Consider the following 19,291-nt stretch of genomic DNA (forward strand, 5'->3'; position numbering starts at 1 on the left):
CACCCATTTTTCTGGAAACCACTGTTGTTAATGCTAAATGAATTGCTTGGATATTGCGACAGATCAGAAAGATGTCTCACCTTTTCAATTATCAATGGCGTCAATTTTTGAGACAAGAGTATCAGTTTCTCTGTGCTTCCAGATGGACAAAGAAGACGATAATACTAGAAGTCCGTGCAATGAGCTGCCCGAGATCAAGGGATCGATAAGGAAATATTACGGACGAAAAATTCAAGAACGATGACTAATGGATCCTGCATCAGAAATCTCATTATTTCCATTTAAACGCACCCAATAGGGTAGCAATCACATTGGGTATCTGCTGCTATGAAATAGCATAGGTTTTTGAATCAAGTCAGATCAGAACAAACAGAAGAAAGGACTAGTTTGAATGACATAGCATGTACACTTCAATCTATCTTTTTGGCCCATTCAATACAAAATCATTGCGTAAAAAGAGCATGAGACATGAGCCAGATTTAATGTTTATTTGCAAAATTCCATTCACATGAATACAAGAGAACATTTGATGAAAATTGTCTAGATAAAAGTGGAATTCCAGAGATGATCTTATTTCAATCCAGCTACGACATATATATTTATATATAGGCTCCTTGACTAGAAAGTGCATGCATGCCAAGATTTTTATCCTAGATTCTGCACAATCTAATGGGGTAAGAGTAAATCCGAGAAGCGGGAACCACTATATTATTATATTCTTTAATTTCTCTGTGATTTAAATGCATCATCGTCCAAATGCTGTGGTTCCTCGCTGTTGTTCCATCGTCTTTACTCAACCAGTAACATCAGATTCAAATGTGTATGATACTTTTGGTTTTAAAGTGCATATGCACTGATGACATCTATCAAGGTAAAACCCTTACATGAAATTGCAAGTAGAAAAAAAAATAGTCACGTGATTTCGTGCTTATGCTGATTAAATTTTATTATCTTAATGCTTTAAATTTTGTTACCATGAATGGGTTCTGTGGCGTAGTTGGTTATCGCGTCGCCTTTACACGGCGAAGGTCTTCGGTTCGAACCCGGACAGAATCATTTTAATATATTTTTAATTTAAAACGTCTCACGAAAATCTTTTTGTTTTATATATTGTTTTCTGTCTTTCTTCTCCGTTTCTTGACAGCAAATCTCAGTAATGGTGTTACAAACCGACTTTGGTTTTGTAACTGAATCTCTTTTTTTGAGTTAAATTGTCTTCGCCATCAAATAAACTAAAGTCACTGCTTACTATTGTAATGAAATAGCCACCCAAACGTAACTTGATTGAAAACCAAAGTTCATCAAATAGCACTCATTCAAATTCATGCTATTTGAATCTATTAATAAAGCGCTCAAATGTACATCAACAACCATTTAAACATACTAAAGTAAAGATGCATGCTTATATCGCACATCGTGTGAATGAATCACTCCTGATTACAGTGTATTCAATCACACTCATGATGGTCGTAATAGGTGATGGTACCTTTATCCCAATAAAATCAAATCAATAACAAGCATATTCAAATATGACAACTATGCCCTGCTGCCATAGTTGCACGATATCCCAGATAAAGGGTTCCATACTTCAATAACAAACATCACACTTTTAACCATCAAGATTACATTAAACCATGCTATGACGATAGCTCACTCAAGCCCATCAAGGTTACCTAAATCGACCCCTTATGGCCAGTGTTCTTGCATTAATTACCACTTTAAATCAAACATCAACAACATTTGCCAGATATCGCAATAGCAGAACCTATTGCTCTCTATCATCACTAATCCTACAAGCTAGTTGCAAATGTATAAATACTCTTCTTTTTTTTTTACTCAATAATTCCAGGATCTTCAGTTCATTTTATACACAAATAAAATACAGTTGATTTCTATTGTATTTTACTATTACTTTATTTTTTTTGTGAAACCTATTCAAACCTGATTTCACTGCAAACAAGAAGAGACCTATTTGAATAAGATCAAACACAGAAACTAAAAAATTATTGATGAAGACAAAAGTTATCCTATTTATACTAATAAATTCTGGATACCAAAGTAGCAATTTATCTTGTACAACACTTATCATATCTGGGGAGCCTCAGCATCTAGATAACTGAGATACACTTCTTCAATTATCATAGCTTGTCCATGTTGTTGTTGCACAACATACACATATCTGCCCATCAAGAATACCTTAATCTTTTAGGCACTTTTAATCTTTCTCGCAAAACCAATAGCTTTTGTTTTTTTTTCAATTCTCTATACGATGGTATGGTTATTATAGATAAACAAAAAAAATATTGAATATCCCCTGCTTGTAGCTCATAAAATACAAGACTTTGAGCAAATTTATGAAGGGAACGTACATCTGGTACTTTAAACTCTTACACTATAATAGATATAACGTAGAGCTATTGAATGGTTTTTGTTTTGTGAGGATTGGATGAGTATTTGTCAAGATATGGCCAAAAAAGGGTATCATGCAAAATCGTCGATTTTTCTTCAAAATCTGCCTGTGATAGCAAGCAAAAAATCTGGTGACGATTTTTTGGTCAGGACAAGATTTTTAATATTTCATGATAGAGTCATGCCAAAGCTACAAGCAATAGCTCTTTCGATAGGAAAATTTTTGGTCTACAATGTTTAGTAATGCTTAACAAAATGTTTTGATGACAGATACTGACTAATCTTTAGAAAACAGTGAAAAAATCGCAAAAGCTATCCCATCAAAGATCAGTTCAACAACAAACACCAGAGACTTGATATAAATACCATTGTATTTTCCTTTGAATTCTCTACGAGTTTCATATATGTTTGAAGGGGTGTCTACTATCAAGAAACTCGTAATTTTAAGGTCGATAGATTTCGGAACCTCATGGATCCTCATTCAGAACAATAGAAATTGAAGCTCCGTCGACCTTCCGCATGTGCACACGACACAAGTATGAATTTGACCTAGCCTTTTAAAAATCGGAGCGTACGAAAAGGGCCATATTAACTTGCTAGTTTCAAGTTATCTATGAATACTTGACATGTTGAAGATCCTTGCTTTTAAGATTAGACAGTTGTAGCTTGCGTTGTTTGATTATAATAAGTCTTCCAATTTAGTGTATGCATATTTCCCCGTTTAAAAATAGCATCTCCAATGTCGATTATCTCATGAAGTAGGCATTTCTAAAACCATTTTTGCCTAATCAAGTAGTATTCAGGGGTTTTTGATCGAAACAATGGATGCGATAACCGACTGCTTGGATTATTCAACAGAGCATATAAATACCCTGATAAATGTCAACAGATCTAGGTTTTATCAAAATCAATCCAATTAATTCACGTTACAAAAATTAACAATGAGCTCCCAAGCACTATTCTCTCCTGTCAAGGTCGGTACCAACACTCTCAAGCGCCGTGTTGTTCTTGCAGCACCACTGAACCCTTACAAGATAGATACCTTCTACAGCCATGATGCCAAAGGTTATACTGATTACCCCTTTTACAACGAAAATAAATAAGTAGCAAGTATCCGATATACACATTATTTGTTTGACTTGTACACTAGTAGTCCCCAATTAAATTATTTAAAGACACATGGAATAAAGCATTTTTCAACTGACACTTTATTTCTTCTTTGCATGAATCAACTCTTTGAATGTCAAAAGCTGCACACAGCTTGGTTTGGACTTGCCAGGTATTTGGTGACTCTACATAGTATTAGCCAAGGCTGAGGACTACTGATCTTAGTTTACAGATACTAGATCCACACTTGCTGCTGTTACTGTCTAGCAATACAATACTACTATCTCTGCATTGAAATGCTGTCGTCTATGCTTGAAATCTACGTTTGACCTTGTTTTATACTACTTGCAATTATGTTCTTTTACCTACATACGGTACATCATCTATTCACTATATAGACATCAATGCCATCTAAAAAACCAAAACTAGTATTAAAGGAGCAAAGAGCCACTCTGGTCAATGTTGCTCTTATGGATCAGTAGAATACTGATTCATTGCACATTTTTTTTATAAAAAAAAAGCACCTCTCCTTTACCCAATTTGTTTTCTTTTCTTCTCTTGATACACTCATCATCTCTTTAACATGGCACTCTTTCCAGCCGAGATCCTTCTCAACACCTTTCAGCATTTACCCATCTACAGCCAACATCAGTGCTTACAAGTGTGCAGATCATAAAACGTGATAGCTCATATATTCACATCAGACAATACACATAAGGTAGAGCTTTATGTCTATGAATGCATCAGACGTCTTGCAAGAGCAGTAGTAGCTGCTAATCCTGCTCAAGGTTTGGGTATACGTCAAATGTATTTTATCATGCAAACTAGCACTGGCGATCCAATTAATCAACATGAGTTTATCGACCTCATGAATGGATGTCCCCATCTTGCAGAGATTGTATTTACTGATGTCAATCCCTTCTATTACATTCACTCCCTGTGTAGACAACACAACGTTAAACTGCCACAATTGGAGCTCATTCGCATAGGAAGTCGTTCAGCCAACCACATGCTCGACCATGACTATGTCAATCTCGCATGCAAATATCGTGCTACACTCAATCAGTTGTGTGTCCATGTTGCTACCTCAGATATTATTCATCTTGACTTGAGCAGTACTGCAAACTACCTGCGCCGATTTCCTCGCCTCAAGTGCTTGTCACTCGATACCTCTTGTCCTATTGTATTTGATGCCGACATCCGCGCATGCCCTCAGTTGCAAGTGTTGTGCCTTAGAATGCACAGTAGCATTAGCTTTAAAGTGATGAGTGATGAACAAAACGACACTCTAACAGCTTTAAATCCTGCCTCCCAACTCGAAACTCTCAAGGTCGATGACCTTCTCCTATCTCAACAGCTCTATCGATATCTGAAGCACCGCTGTACTTTATTGTCTCATTTGGTTGTCAACCTGAGCTCTGATGCAGACTTTGGTCCACTCATTCATACATTTGGTGCTTTCGAGGACACGCAAGCTTTGACGATTACCAACATCTCATTCGACAACTATACCCCTCAAGCCAACTAATTGATACATAACCTGGGTCGTTGGTTTTTTCGACTCAATCAGGTAGAAACCAAAGGATTTGATTTGGTATCTGTTGGAAGCAATCATTACAATCTACCTTTGGATTTTAATCAGCTAAATATCTTGTATCTCTCTATCAATATCAGCCCTTTCTTCAGCCTCAGACGATCATCGCCCGCAAGAATTGCGTTGGAATCAATTATAGACAATGTAGTCATTTGGTATCAACGGGAGGGCAGGTGGAAGACCGACAAGCAGTTTGTACTCAAAGACAATACACCGTACACAAATGGTACGTCAAGAGAGAAAAGAATGAGACCTGACAAGACAGCTGTGATCAGTATCAAGGCATCCAATATTCAAAGCATACGCTTGCTCTTCACCAGCCATACTATATCTTTCGACCAAGTTATCCGCTTGCGTCAATGATCTATTCCTTGTAGTTTTCTACTCACAACATGTTGCTACTTTTAATACAAAATCATTACCATGATACGAGCATAAAAAGTAATGCTAATGATGACTTGAGAAATCATTTCTCGGCATGGATCAAACAACCAATAGACCCTATCATTCCAAAAGAAGCTTTTTAGGAGAAGTATTATTTCAAAAGAACATAAGGGATTATTTAGTGGCCATCAGACTATTCGGGTAGTAAATTGGTTAACATTACCAAGTTGCAGTTTGTGGATCAAATTCTTTTGAAACAACATGCAGGAACACCAAAAATTTATGAACTTCATATATATATATATACATACATATCTCATCATGTCATTGACGTCCTATATAGGCTAGCACCACATATTTGAAGACAATCACTACTGAAAACTGCATAGTGCTATCTTTGATATATTGATAGTCTGAAATCTCCTATTTGACAGTTACTAATTTTAAGAGATACAATAAAATTTCCTACAGCTTATAGTTGTTGTAGATCAGTATATGAAACATCATCGCGTCCATAAATGATCGGTTCCGCTATTGTGATCCTCAATATTAGCTAGCACAAAGTAAATAAACATTCAGCATGCTTTATTAAGAAATTTCGATTACATCTGCTTGTTGATTAGCTTCAATATGGTATAAATACATGCAATTCTTCAAATGTCAACCTTGCTCGATCTTTCCATATCATTATCATCGGCAACAACTGATTCGTGTTCAATGAATAGTACTGACGCTAAATACGGCGCTACTACCTCAAAGTACCCCTCTTCAAATGGTAAGTTTTTGCGATTTCTGCGCAAAAACAACCTCGCAAGAACACAGCTAGACGATACCAGCTTACAGCCAACGCCCCCAGCACCCACAACAGCAGCAGCAGCTATCATCCCCGGCATTCAATTCGAATTAAAGACATACCCTCAAGCTTGGATTGCGCTACTGTTGCTGATACTACTGCGTACAGCTGTCAGTGTATTTCAATTTACTTTCAGCGTCGTCCCAGGAATTACAAGCGAATTTTTTGGTGTATCGCTATCCGCTGTCAACTGGCTTGCCAATGTTCAATGCATCGTCTATGTGTTTATGAGTTTTTTTACCGGCATCATTTTCGAGAAACTTGGTGTCAAAAGATCTGTAATTTATATATTTAAAATGTGATATGGGGACCTTGATGTTCTAAGCTTTCTTTAAATACTTATACATGCAACTATTGACTAGATCACGGCCTCGGGATTTTTATGTGCTTTAGGTTGTGCAATTCGATGTATAGCTGCAAAAACAAACCCGCCCTCGTTTGTATTGACCATGGTGGGCCAAGTTGTTGGAGGAACAGCAGCTCCATTGGCTCTGAACATAATGACAATGGTAAATACATGTTACATAGTTTCGATTTTGAGATGCTTACTTAATTTTGCTCAATAGTTTACGTCGACTTGGTTTACAGAAAATTTGCGCGCAACAGCTGGCATGTTTGTAGGTAAGAAAATGTATATCAAAATGCTACATTGTTCCTCATCTCACATCTTGCTGGAACAGCTTCGAATTACGGTGCTATTCTCGTCATGTTTGTGATTCCTACCATTACATTGAATGCAACGTATATACCCATGGTGGTAAGAGTACCGCACTACAATTACAATGTAATTGCTCATTAAAAGATTATCTTGCTAGCTCAATCTTGTAGCTGGCTTTGCAGCAGCTATATTCCTGCCATTGTTATTCATGCCGAATCAACCTCCAACACCGCCTACTAGGGTTCAAGAGACTGACCGACCTGCTTTCTTTGATGGCTTGCGCATTCTCTCAAAAAACCTCAACTTTTGGATACTGTTTCTTATCCAAAGCTTTAATGTAGGATTGAGCATTGCATTCTGTACTCTTTTTGCGCAAATATTGGCACCGCATGGCTATACAAACGCACAGGCAGGTCAATTGAATGCATTAGCATTCTTTGCCGGTACCTTGGGATGCTGTAATGTCTCGGTTTTATTCATCATCATGACACACGTACTAACGTTGCTCTCTGTTCACTATAGCTATCTCTGGACCCGTGCTAGATCTGACCAAGCAACACAAATTGTTTCTCAAATTGATAGCACCAATGGTATTTGTCACAGACATTGCCTTTATTTTTATGGGTAGAGATCACGATGAATGTACAGATTTGACATGGCATACTAAAAAAAAGCGCCTTACGTAGTGCGCAAAGATTCTTATGCAGCAGTGTTGTTTGTTACAGCATTAAACCAGTTCTTTTTGTCGTTTTTGGTGCCAGTAGTCATTGAGCTCGGCTCAGAAAGTAAGATGATATACGTAGATATGACAATCCTGGAGTGTAACACATAGTCATCATAGCATCATATCCTGTAGCAGAAGCAACCACTAATTCGCTACTATGGCAAGGCGCACAATTATTTGGATTCATTTTTGTCATCATCATGGACTCAACACGCAGTCAGCTTGACAACACCATGACAAATGCACTTGTCTTTCAAGCCATTGTAGCGGGTGTTGTTATGCTCTTATCATTCGTCTTTCATGGAAAAATGGCTAGATCAGAAGCAAGTGCGTGGGAGCAGAAAGTCATTGAGAGATTAACGGAAACTAAAGATGATCTTATACAACAACATCAATTGCCCAAGACACTTTCCTCTGTGATAGGTGTCACTCTCTCGGATGATAACGTGTCATATGATGAATCAAATACTACTGTGCTCCTAAAAGAAAGGCACTCTATTACTAGGCAGATTGAATAAATATCTATGTATGTGGGAATTACTTGAATTACAAGATGGCTGTTTGTTCGATCCTCATTGGTGATTTCTATGTGTTTACCAAATGCACGAATGTACACTGTCTGGATGCATCAAATGATATATATTATCTCTTCTGATCTCACCATTTAGATAGGTATTGCAAATGAAAAAAGAGTGTTTTAGGAGGACTCCTGACCCCTTATATATATATACAACTTGCTCAATTGTGATGAGATGAATATCTTCTTTAATGACTGTAGCACAAGGCATCGGAAATGTACAGGTAAATTTGTCTGTATTTTTGGTTCCTTGATTTTGTTTACAAGTATATATTACAGTCTGGAAGCAACAGGGCTAATTTTAGGTCCTTGTACAAGATTCACCATTCTTAAAATCAGATTCTCTCAAAGCCGGTTGCATGTCGATAGCATCCAAACTTGTTTAATACATGTATGCTTGTTCGGCGTTTATCCGCACACATGTTGCAATCAACGCGCGTATTCACTGCATTGAAAGCGTTGAAAAACGATAAGCCATCTATAATTTGGTAGCGTATCACATACAATTGGTACTACATCTTGCAAGCATCTGTTTAAATTCAATTGTTTACATCAATTCTTTATCAAGCATTTTGCAATTGCAAAAACCGGAAGCTGAAATCAGTTACGGAAGACAAGGTTCAGGCAATCCGAAAATTAATAAACATGTGTAACTGTAAGGAATGCTCACGGCGAGCAAGAATACAACATGGATTGAAAATATAAACTGAAGGGAGCATTTCAATAGAGAGAGAAAAAAAAAAAGAGCAAGAAATGGCCAATTCGGGGCTGATTCCGCCATTTCCGTTCTTTTTCCTTCTCTTTTTTTCTCTCAACATTCTCTTTTCTCAACGCTCTCCTTTGCTCTACTTTTATATTTCAATATGCTCTCATTCAAGAAATACTACGCGGAAAACGCAGCAAAGATCGACGATAGAACTTTGTCCAGAAAAGGGTAATTTCGAAAAATAAATAATAAACAAACGAACATTGAAAGAAAAGCATAGGTTATTTGCGAAATGCTGTAGAAAACTATCATCCATCTTTCTCATAAAGCAACACAAACCAACAAACAAAGGTATGTCTCTCTCTCTCTCTCTCTCTCTTCAATGTAGAAAGTATATTCCATTGATACAAACCTGCAAAAGGAAAAAAAGATCCACCCAACAAACAAAATGAGAATAATGATGCTGGCATGATTATCCAACCTATTCACATCAAACAAGATGATTGGAAGCTATCCATCTTGACAGAACTGAGCCTGCTACAGCATGACGAAAACAAAGACATGAATACAGATCAGCAGCAAATGTGCATCGTGAATACGTGCCAGCCTATGGAAAGGAAGCAGGATTTGGTTAAACAGAAATTGGACATTGCGGCTGCAAGAAGGAACGAGATCAAGGAAATCAGACTAAGGGAGCAGATGGATACTGCGCTGTTTGAGACGATGCGGTTACTGAGACAACAAGAATTTGAAAAGGAGAACAACAATTATCTATCAAGAAGGCCCTCATTACCTATCTGTCAGTTGTAATATGTTGGCTACTAAAGATGTCATGTAGTGGATGTAGCTCTCTACAGCAGAGCAGCAAAGGAAAGGTCTAGATGAAACATATACTTTACATGTAATAATGTTTGTTGAAATAAAGTAAATAAAGTAAATAAGGATCTTGGTTGGATTACAAAGACACACATATGCCGAACATTCTGCCTGAATAAAATCATTATGATTGAATCCTTCCTAGTGCCAGATCTAGCCTTAATTCACGTTTGCGGAGATTACTCCACATTTCAATGCAAATGAAAACAGAAAATTAAGGTATTTTGTTTTCATGTCAATCATAATTTACGCTTATATGCACTTTATGAATTCATGATTGGTTCACTTCGTGCGAACAAAAGTTACCTTATATAGATGCGTACAGAACCCTAGATCGTGGTGTTTTAGTTGATAGAGATTAGCCAACATTTCTACGAGTATATATAAAGCAGAGATTCCTCGCGTATATCTATCTTTTACTTTTTCATATTAAAACCCTACATACTATACAAAGAAACAAAAGCTTTATGCAACGCTATTTTATTTCCCGTCATTCGTCTCATTTATTCTCTTTAAAAAGTCAAAGTAGCACTCGATTAGCCAACACATTCAATCAACATGCCAAGCTAGCATTCCTTGCAAGATATGGCTACCATCAACAGTCGGCCCATCCTCTTTTTCCTGCTCGCAGATTGGGCTTGCCCATCAAGACATTAACAGCTATCGCTGCTGTTTCCATGGCAACCTCCTACTACTACCTCGATTCCTCATCGACATCCTCATCGGATGCATCCGACAAGAAGAAAACGTCCTCTGTGACGGAAATGGCTTCTGCTCCCATTTCTGCTTTCAGTACCTCCAATTCGACTAGCACCATTGCTCAATTACTTGATGACAATAACAGAGTAGCTATGCAAGCAAAATCCACATCTGAATTACTGTTGGCTCTGTTTGTGTATAAACTATGCACCTATCCGTGGATTGTGGATGCTGCTCCTCACATCATTAAGCTTGCAGAGACATTGCACTTACAGGATCCGGTTTATTGGTTTGTCAAGAACACTTTCTTTACTCAATTCTGTGGTGGTGAAACTGCTGAAGAGTGTGTCGCCACAATGACTCGTCTGTCTCAATCGGGTATCAACTGCATTTTGGATCTTAGTGTAGAGGCTGACCTTCACGTCGATGCGAACGCCAAGTCTGATACTTCTGTCTCTGGCAAATACGGCGAGCAAGAACACAAGGCTGACATTGTTCTCAACATGATCAAAAACTGCCTCAAAACTGCTGCTCAAGGACAGCATGAAGAGTATGCAACTAGTGGAGCTTTCACAGCCATCAAGGTGACAGCATTTGCACCTCCCGAGCTCCTGCTTCGCTTGAATCAGGTCATGTTCTACCTGGACAAGGCTTTTGATGAATACCAAGTGGATGGCCACATCGATAGCACCTGCCTAAAGCATGTTATTCATCATATATGTCCCCCTCCAATCACCCAGCAGCAAAAAGATCAAAGAAACCAAATCTTATCGCAGCTAGCCGATCAACACAAGGCGTTAGACTATACAGAGTATGCCAAGCTGTTTAATTTGATGGGTTCTGATCGCGATATTTGGTGGGGTACTAGTGATGCCATGACGGAGAGCCAAGTTTTCTTGACCAAGGAAGATCTGGGCGCTTATGACAGAATGGTGGACCGCTTAGACCAAGTGTGTCGGCTCGCACAAAGTGTCAGAGTTGGTGTTATGGTGGACGCTGAACAATCTTACTTTCAAGAAGCTATTGACCACGTGGCAATGAACCTTCAAGAGAAATACAATCGTCGAGATGACCAAGATCATGCTCCCACCGTCTACAATACCTGTAAGTCATCGCTCACATACTATTTTACTATGGTCATGTGTATGCTCATTTTTATCCAATCTGTCTAGATCAAATGTATACAAAGGCAGCTCAAAGAAAATTGGAGCGGGATGTGGAGAGAGCCGAAAAAGGCAACTTTGCTTTTGCTGCTAAACTAGTGCGTGGTGCTTACATGGTTTCGGAACGGAAGGTAAAGAGATATGACCCATAATCTGCCTCATTTTCATGTGATATTAATGAAAAGACTTCACAATTCCATAGCGAGCCGAGCAATTAAATTACGAGTCGCCCATTCACAACACCATTGAGGACACACATGCATCCTACAACAACGGCGTCATCTTCCTACTAAGCAAATTACATCAACATCAAGAGACCACAGGCCACCCATTGACTGCTACAACCGCACCGATTGTCTTTATGGTGGCTAGCCATAACCGTGAATCTACTATTTTGACTGTGGAAGAGATGGAGCGCCAACATGTTTTGCCTCGAAGTGGAGTCGTCCATTTTGGCCAATTATTTGGCATGCAAGATCAAATCTCCTACACGCTAGGCAAGAATGGCTACTCCATTTATAAGTATCTGCCCTACGGTATGATTGACGAAGTGATCCCTTACTTGCTTCGTCGTGCTCAAGAAAATTCGTCTGTCTTGGGTGGTGTAAATAAAGAAAGAACATTGATGTGGCAAGAAGTCAGAGATCGATTATCTGCTGGTGCTGGTGCTGTTCATGTCGTGCCTCTTGAATCAGCCAATGTCGCTGACAGTGGCTCTGAATCCAACGACCTGTCTGCTGGCGTTTCAACAGAGACAGCATAGATCAAAAAGAATAGATACCAACTCTTTCCATCTTGTTTTATTCAACACTTTGTATCATAATAAAAAAATATATATATATCTATCATGATTTAAGTGCTGTTGCAACGACACCAAACTGGATCCATTTCAAGACAATGGGCCTAATGTCAGAGTGCCATAGTTCTTGATCTGTCATGAGTTTTCCATTTGCGTGTCTTCGTCTATCGACTCTGAACCACTCTCTGTGTGTAGATCCACATTTGTCGCACTTGAATCCTGCTCGCTGATACTGACTTGCTAGCTCCAAATGTATCAATCTCTCGACTCGATGCGACATGGGACATTTTGTCTCCATGGCATTGCTGTCATTGTCTACTTGGCTTGCATCTAGATCCACATTGACAGGCATGATCCATTGCTTGTCTTGCGCAGAGGGCTTCTCGGGAAACTTGGGGATCACTTCGACAAGCTTGGGTATAAGGTTACAACTACGAGCTACCTGGTACATGCGTCTATGTGGATTCTGGGCGCGTCCAATTTTGAAATAAGCATGTTCCACCTGTGATACGCGTGGTCCATCCTCCAACAGAAAACCGTATATGTAGCCTGCTTTATCTCGATCTGAAATTGGATCCTTCATCACTTGTCTAATCAATGATTTTCTCTTTGGCGCGATATGATCTCCAATCCATACTATTTCATACAAGACATGTTAGTCTGTATACAGCGTTTGGTCATGACTCGACTTTACATTGCCAACAATCATGTATAATATCATGCTGCTTCGTTGTCTCTTTTTCTTTTGCAGCATCGGCGTGGTGTGTATACAACACCTCCTTTTCGACAATGGCAGGTGAATGTTCTTCATTTCGCAGTTTCGGGCTGTGGTCATGGTTGTGAACATTGCCCATTAACGGTTGTAACTCCATTTGTTTGAGACGGGTAGCAGGCTGCTTTACTCTCTCTTTTCGTTTTGCATGATTGCTAGGGTGTTTATGCAATGCCATCTCTTTGCTAGTGGCTGGTAAATGCTTTTTGTTTTGTGATTTCGGAAGGTGACTGTAGCAGTAGACCTTGTCCTCTGCTTGCTCTAGATCTATCTTTACAAGGCGAGTGCATTGTCCTCCCTCTTTACTTGTTCTGTGGCCACAGCAGCGTTTGAAGTGTGACACTGATGATTTACTCTTTACAGTAGTAATGTCTGCTGGTATCTTTGTTTTTAGTAGTGGCTCTAATGGCGGCAGTTGCTGTATTTCAGTTGCCATGTCTTGCTGTATATCGTCCAGCGCTGTAGCTGCCATTGTCGCTACAGTCCTGCTGCATTGGAATTGAATTGCTCTTTGAACACATGTCTTTTCTGGCAACACGGCTTTCAATGCAATATTGTACCAACTGACTTTCGAGAAGACAAGCTTGCTATGCTGACAACCTAATGAACGTCGCAACATTGATATCAGAGAGAGGAAAAAGTTTTCATTGTCTGTGTAAAAGACCCATTCATGGCCTTTTTCATTGTCGAATGAAGGCTGTCCCTGAAATAGTGACTACCAGAGTCGAGCACACATCAAGGTTGAATTGCAAATGAAGCAGGCTCATCACCAGGAGAAGATCCCAATGAGCAGTGTCATGAAGAACCAAAGCATCTTGCCTGACATGCTGATCAAAGCTAAGACGCATTTCAAATAGATCACAAACAAAAAAAAAAAAAAATAAGCGCATGAAAGCTTTCCAAATACAAGGACATGTAACTGCTTGATGTGTGGAAATGTGACTATTGGAGACAAGCGTTGGGTGTGAATGGAGAGTGCATTTTCATGGAAAGATGAAAGTTCATACATTACAGCTTTACTAGAAATAAATCAATGTTAGCATCCGGTGAAGGCGTCAAGTTATTCTGGCCCTCACACCTGTGCTCACCCAAGACAAAACATGGATTTCTAATCGGTTGGTACAATACAACAGGAACAGTATGCATTGCCTCGGTTGTATCTGATGTCGAGGTATATAATACACAGCGATATTCCCAATCCAGCAACGTCTAATTTACAACCACCATCCAGCTGAGGGAACTTCAGGAGCTGCTCAAAGAGTTTTGTGTCTCTGGAGAGCATTCTGAATTTACCCACATCAATAAGGTGTGCAATGTGCCTCCCCAAATTGTTGGTGTACTGGTTCACGAGCAAGATGACGATTGTGATTATTCGATTGCAGATCAAGGTAGTTGCATGTCACTCGGATCACTCCAGCTACAGTAATAACCATCTATCAAAAGTTTGGATAAAAGTAGGATTGGATAAAGCTTATATACCAGTATTGCTCTCGCTCAACTCCAAAAACAAGACATTGGATTGTGAGACAAATCAAGTCATCTTTTACGAGCAACCCAACCCCAAACGACTCCAGTTTTTAGCTTTGAGCCCATTAGAACTAGATATTTCCTCGACAGAAATGAATATACCATCAAAGCCAAGTAGCAAGAAGCTTTCAGTGGAAGAAACAACAGCGAAAAATATGGCGAAGATTCTGGATTTTGGGCACTTGCTGAATGGAGAATTGACGCCTGTTTCTGACGATCTCGACATTGTGCTTGTTCAGGTGCGTCTCATATGTTATGCCTGCAGCTTATCTGAAATTAAGCAGCTGTTTTAGATCAATTCATCCTATTTCCTAGAGCACGGCATCCAACTTCTCTCCTTACACCACAAGCAAAAGAACGCTGCAAGATACCCCACCTTGGATCGAGTGGTACGATTCATGCGCACAGCTGCCAATGATCTGGTGCGCATTATCTTTACCAGCCCCAAGGGATTCATCGGCTATCACATCAAACAAGTTATCATGAATGTATCCTTGTGCCTTTTGTTCTTGGTACTTGTGCTGGCAGAAGTAACATTGCATTTATTGAGCGTACGGTTGCCAAAGTTCATTCTGAATGGGGTTGCTTTCAAAGATTTATTTGCAGCTGGACAACAAGTAGATTTGAGATTACAGCAGCTGTTCTTTTGGCCACGACAATACATGATGCTCAGAAAACAAAACTGGGCAAACACAGCAAAAACAAGGGCTTATTACATCAGCTTCTATAACAGCATGTGGCTCGTAGCGAACGACATCATCATTGGACTCGCCATCGGTTCGTTTCTGGTTGCCAATAATCAAGCCATGGCAAACAAGTTGCATCGAATCTTGCATGTACGAGTTGACTTATTTCAACCTTGACTATTAGACATCGTTTTAACAAGCCTTCCTTTTAGGAATACACGGTTGAATCACTCCAATCCATGATGCTATGGTTCCTGGAATCGCCAGCTGGTCTAAAACTGAATCACGAGCTGGGCAGCTTTCTCAGTGAGCTGTTTCTCTGGCTCATTCGACTCTGGACTCTGTGCACTCAAACCATTGAACCATTCACTCCTCAGATTATTCATTTAATTGGATTGTCTGGTGTATTTGGCGTTACCATGATCATCTCTCTGTCGTCTGATTTCCTTGCATTCATGACGCTCCATGTTTACTGCTTCTACATGGTAGCTGCTCGTATCTTCAATTGGCAGTTGGTCATATTGAGTTCGCTATTCAACTTGTTCCGAGGCAAAAAGAGAAATATACTGCGAAATCGTATCGATTCCTGCGATTATGATTTAGATCAGCTGCTGCTGGGAACAAGTCTATTTACTCTACTCACATTTCTGTTTCCTACCATCTTGATCTACTATTTGACATTTGCTTTGGTAAGCTTCTTGAGCTGTAGAGATTGCTATTTGCTGAAATTAACAATTGATATCAGGGACGTGTAGGCGTGATATTCTTGCAGGCCATCATGGAGACCATATTAGCTTTCTTTAACCACTTTCCCTTATTCGCCATCATGTTGCGCATCAAAGACCCTCATCGACTACCAGGTGGCCTCCAGTTTGAGATATTTCAGAATGACGAATTTTTACTAGAGCACCATGGTATGCTGCATAGATTGAAGCAGATCTGGTTCAAGTTCAAATCAAAAAAGTCTTTCAGTAGCAGCAACAACAGCAATTCCTCCTCTGGCTCCTCTTTAGCACCAAAGAAATTCAAGCGTAAAAAGCAACGCTCTGTCTCATTTGCAATCCCAGGAGCTGCGAGTACTGTATCCAACGCCAAGTCTCAACCTACAACCACGACAACCACTCACCAAAACAAAAGGAGTACACATTTTGGTAAACGTGGCGCTTACTTGTGGATGCGTGTAAGTTTACCGATCTAAACATGTATCCTACTAGCTACTCATAGCTTTTGCCAGAATATGCCTATTCCACTAGGTGCTATCTTCTTTCAATACATGCTGCTTTGGAAGAGACTGAGTGCTCATTACTTTTCTGCCTATGTCTTTAATTGTTTACTCTATGGAGAACCTATCAAGCCTATACCAAAATTACAGGTAATACATTGACAACTAGAGGTGCGTCAGACTGGGTTCTCACAACTTCTCATCTCAAATACAGTATCCTATGTTACCAGATCAAAGGCCAAGTTTGTCTGCCTTGTGGAAAACACTCAAAGTCAATTTGTGGGATCCAAGGCCCAAGAAAGACTAGTTGCAGTATCTTGTAAAACATCAATGTATATAATAAAGTTAACAAGGTAAACATTTGATCTGCACATGCATACATTTAGCATTTAAATGAGCATTTTGCAACCATTAAATAGAAACCAATGACAAAATCAAAATCATGTAGTAAAGCTAAACGGTTGTAGTAGTGCTTTGCAATTCACTTCTAATAATAATAAACAGCTTTTAACAGCATCATCAATTGTCTACACTAAAGGCATGGCATCACAGTTGCCAGCCAAAAATATTCAAACGCAGATTCGTATCCTGCTTCTCAAGATTGGTCAAATTATAATGTTTTTCGACTTGATTGAATTATTTTGTAAGATTCGACTATGTGAACTGAAATGATCTTCTCAGCCCTCTTGAGCTTTCTTGGAGTACTTTCCAAGGCGTACCTAACGATAATAATTACGAAAAGTGTTTTAACTGAGCTTATCAAAAAAAAAACTCTTGAAAATATAAAATAGGAGTTTTGGCAAAAATGTCAGAATTTTACATACCAAGGTCGCACAAAAGTATATTCAGGGGCTGCTTTTAGATCGATAGAATCACTTTGATATAATATATACTCTAACAAAAAGTCTTCGTTTTTTGCGGTCAAAAACGCGATCATTTGATTTTCAATGAAATCCATGAGGGATACCTCATGCTTTTTGGCCGAATTTTGACGATGTTTTTTTTTGGTCCTCAAAAAGTTGAGCAAAGGTATCAGCGAGTAACTGCTGGATGAGAACAGATGTTTGGTGCTATTCTGGCATTCTAAAATGGCTTCTGGCTCGAGAAACCACTGCTCAGATGTATTCAGATTTCGTCGTGTTTGGTATACTTTTGGGTGAGAAGAGATAATGTAGGTGTGCTATCTGCCTAAATATAAGCTTTTCTCATTAGTATGGATGCGATGCATTACAAAAGAATCAGGGCCACAAGTACAGGCCGTTTATGAATGGCTGTCATATGGCAGCTGACAGTTGAAAAGGTAAAATTGCTGTATGTATCAGAGCAAACAAGGTACAACATAGGCAAGTCAAAAGATGAGTCAGAACTGACACATTGACATATGTCTAAAGCATCTGGTAACACTGGAAACGAGAGTCACCTCTTTCTCCGTCTATCAAGGAATACCTCTAAATTCTTTTACTAAAACGTTTTCTTTGTTGATTTAGAATGAGTGCCACCAAGGAACTACCCAAGCTTGGTAAGAAGTAAAGCTTCCGTAACCATGACTCGGCATGCTAACAAGAGCAACATGTAGTGTTTGTCACCGGCAACAAGAACAAGCTCAGTGAGGTGCAAGCCATCTTGAAGGGTGTCATTGATGTGGAGTCTCACAAGATTGATTGTAAGAAAACTGCTGCACTTTCAGTGTCTGTAACATCCTAACATGTACTTGCTATGGATAGTGCCTGAACTTCAAGGTCATACTGAAGAGATTGCCAAGCAAAAATCTAAGCTTGCCGCTGAAATTGTAAGGCGACATGTAGGATGATTTCACCACAAAAATATTAACTTTGCAACGCCGTTAGCTTAATGGCCCTTGTATTACAGAAGACACAGCCTTATGTTTCAATGCCTTGAACGGACTTCCCGGCCCCTACATGTAAGATTACGCACAAAACCTTGCTCTGCTTGATGTGCGTCTGTACTCATTATTTGTTCTAGTAAATGGTTCCAAGATTCCATTGGTCATGCTGGCATCAATAAGATGTTGGATGGATTTGATGATAGATCAGCTTATGCACTCTGTACATTTGGCTACTGTGAGGGTCCTGGACATGAGCCTATTATCTTTGAGGGTAGAACCAATGTAAGTCTATACTGCTGATGCTGTTTTTATTCTCAAATGCCAAGATGGCTCACATTGAGATATAGGGTAAGATTGTGGCAGCACGTGGTCCTGGTACCTTTGGTTGGGATGCCATTTTCCAACCTGATGGCTTTGAAGAGACGTAAGTCGAGTAATATAAACATATATGGAAAGGAAAACTAAGCAAAAACTATTCATGTAGTTATGCTCAATTAGATAAAGACATCAAGAACACCATTTCTCATCGTGGAAAGGCTTTGGAGGTGTTGAAAAAGTACTTTGAAGACAAGGAACAACACCAAAAAGCTTAAATTTATTATTAAAATGGCAATGTATCAAACTGTTTGTATAGTATTTAGAGGGTAGAGTAAGATGAGGCATCACCGCAGTGGCTGTTGGGAGGGGAG

The 19,291-nt window shown here is 39.2% G+C and overlaps 7 protein-coding genes and 1 non-coding gene across 8 annotated transcripts; 7 read left to right on the forward strand and 1 right to left on the reverse strand.

Moving 5' to 3' along the window:
* Positions 1 to 982: 982 nt before the first annotated feature.
* ATC70_005275 lies at positions 983 to 1,056 on the forward strand. The gene has a single exon. It is a non-coding gene; the product is annotated as a tRNA-Val (tRNA).
* Positions 1,057 to 4,333: 3,277 nt separating this feature from the next.
* ATC70_005276 (uncharacterized protein) lies at positions 4,334 to 5,044 on the forward strand (the record flags this gene model as incomplete). The annotated part of the gene is made up of 1 exon (XM_064824571.1): positions 4,334 to 5,044. One exon carries the CDS (start codon positions 4,334 to 4,336, stop codon positions 5,042 to 5,044), a length of 711 nt encoding a protein of 236 aa, XP_064677507.1.
* Positions 5,045 to 6,211: 1,167 nt separating this feature from the next.
* Positions 6,212 to 8,247, forward strand: ATC70_005277 (uncharacterized protein; the record flags this gene model as incomplete). Its single annotated transcript, XM_064824572.1, has 8 exons — positions 6,212 to 6,625; positions 6,710 to 6,856; positions 6,914 to 6,968; positions 7,028 to 7,104; positions 7,163 to 7,463; positions 7,528 to 7,629; positions 7,692 to 7,790; positions 7,847 to 8,247. 8 exons carry the CDS (start codon positions 6,212 to 6,214, stop codon positions 8,245 to 8,247), a joined length of 1,596 nt encoding a protein of 531 aa, XP_064677508.1.
* A 922-nt stretch (positions 8,248 to 9,169) lies between these two features.
* On the forward strand, positions 9,170 to 9,822 carry ATC70_005278 (uncharacterized protein; the record flags this gene model as incomplete). The annotated part of the gene is made up of 3 exons (XM_064824573.1): positions 9,170 to 9,240; positions 9,314 to 9,363; positions 9,434 to 9,822. 3 exons carry the CDS (start codon positions 9,170 to 9,172, stop codon positions 9,820 to 9,822), a joined length of 510 nt encoding a protein of 169 aa, XP_064677509.1.
* A 533-nt stretch (positions 9,823 to 10,355) lies between these two features.
* On the forward strand, positions 10,356 to 12,513 carry ATC70_005279 (uncharacterized protein; the record flags this gene model as incomplete). Its single annotated transcript, XM_064824574.1, has 3 exons — positions 10,356 to 11,691; positions 11,760 to 11,881; positions 11,953 to 12,513. The coding sequence occupies 3 exons, from the start codon at positions 10,356 to 10,358 to the stop codon at positions 12,511 to 12,513; spliced, it is 2,019 nt and encodes a 672-aa protein (XP_064677510.1).
* Positions 12,514 to 12,595: 82 nt separating this feature from the next.
* ATC70_005280 (uncharacterized protein) lies at positions 12,596 to 13,940 on the reverse strand (the record flags this gene model as incomplete). Its single annotated transcript, XM_064824575.1, has 2 exons — positions 12,596 to 13,185; positions 13,244 to 13,940. 2 exons carry the CDS (start codon positions 13,938 to 13,940, stop codon positions 12,596 to 12,598), a joined length of 1,287 nt encoding a protein of 428 aa, XP_064677511.1.
* A 414-nt stretch (positions 13,941 to 14,354) lies between these two features.
* GLC7_1 (type 1 serine/threonine-protein phosphatase catalytic subunit glc7) lies at positions 14,355 to 17,063 on the forward strand (the record flags this gene model as incomplete). The annotated part of the gene is made up of 8 exons (XM_064824576.1): positions 14,355 to 14,492; positions 14,553 to 14,709; positions 14,765 to 15,087; positions 15,142 to 15,684; positions 15,747 to 16,223; positions 16,280 to 16,714; positions 16,769 to 16,906; positions 16,971 to 17,063. 8 exons carry the CDS (start codon positions 14,355 to 14,357, stop codon positions 17,061 to 17,063), a joined length of 2,304 nt encoding a protein of 767 aa, XP_064677512.1.
* A 1,181-nt stretch (positions 17,064 to 18,244) lies between these two features.
* ATC70_005282 (Aa_trans domain-containing protein) lies at positions 18,245 to 19,195 on the forward strand (the record flags this gene model as incomplete). The annotated part of the gene is made up of 7 exons (XM_064824577.1): positions 18,245 to 18,275; positions 18,333 to 18,419; positions 18,481 to 18,545; positions 18,604 to 18,677; positions 18,740 to 18,884; positions 18,950 to 19,026; positions 19,087 to 19,195. 7 exons carry the CDS (start codon positions 18,245 to 18,247, stop codon positions 19,193 to 19,195), a joined length of 588 nt encoding a protein of 195 aa, XP_064677513.1.
* Between the last annotated feature and the right edge of the window lie 96 nt (positions 19,196 to 19,291).

This window comes from Mucor velutinosus (genome assembly GCF_035048745.1).
Source record: "Mucor velutinosus strain NIH1002 chromosome Unknown tig00001542, whole genome shotgun sequence".
In the NCBI taxonomy this organism is placed as follows: domain Eukaryota; kingdom Fungi; phylum Mucoromycota; class Mucoromycetes; order Mucorales; family Mucoraceae; genus Mucor; species Mucor velutinosus.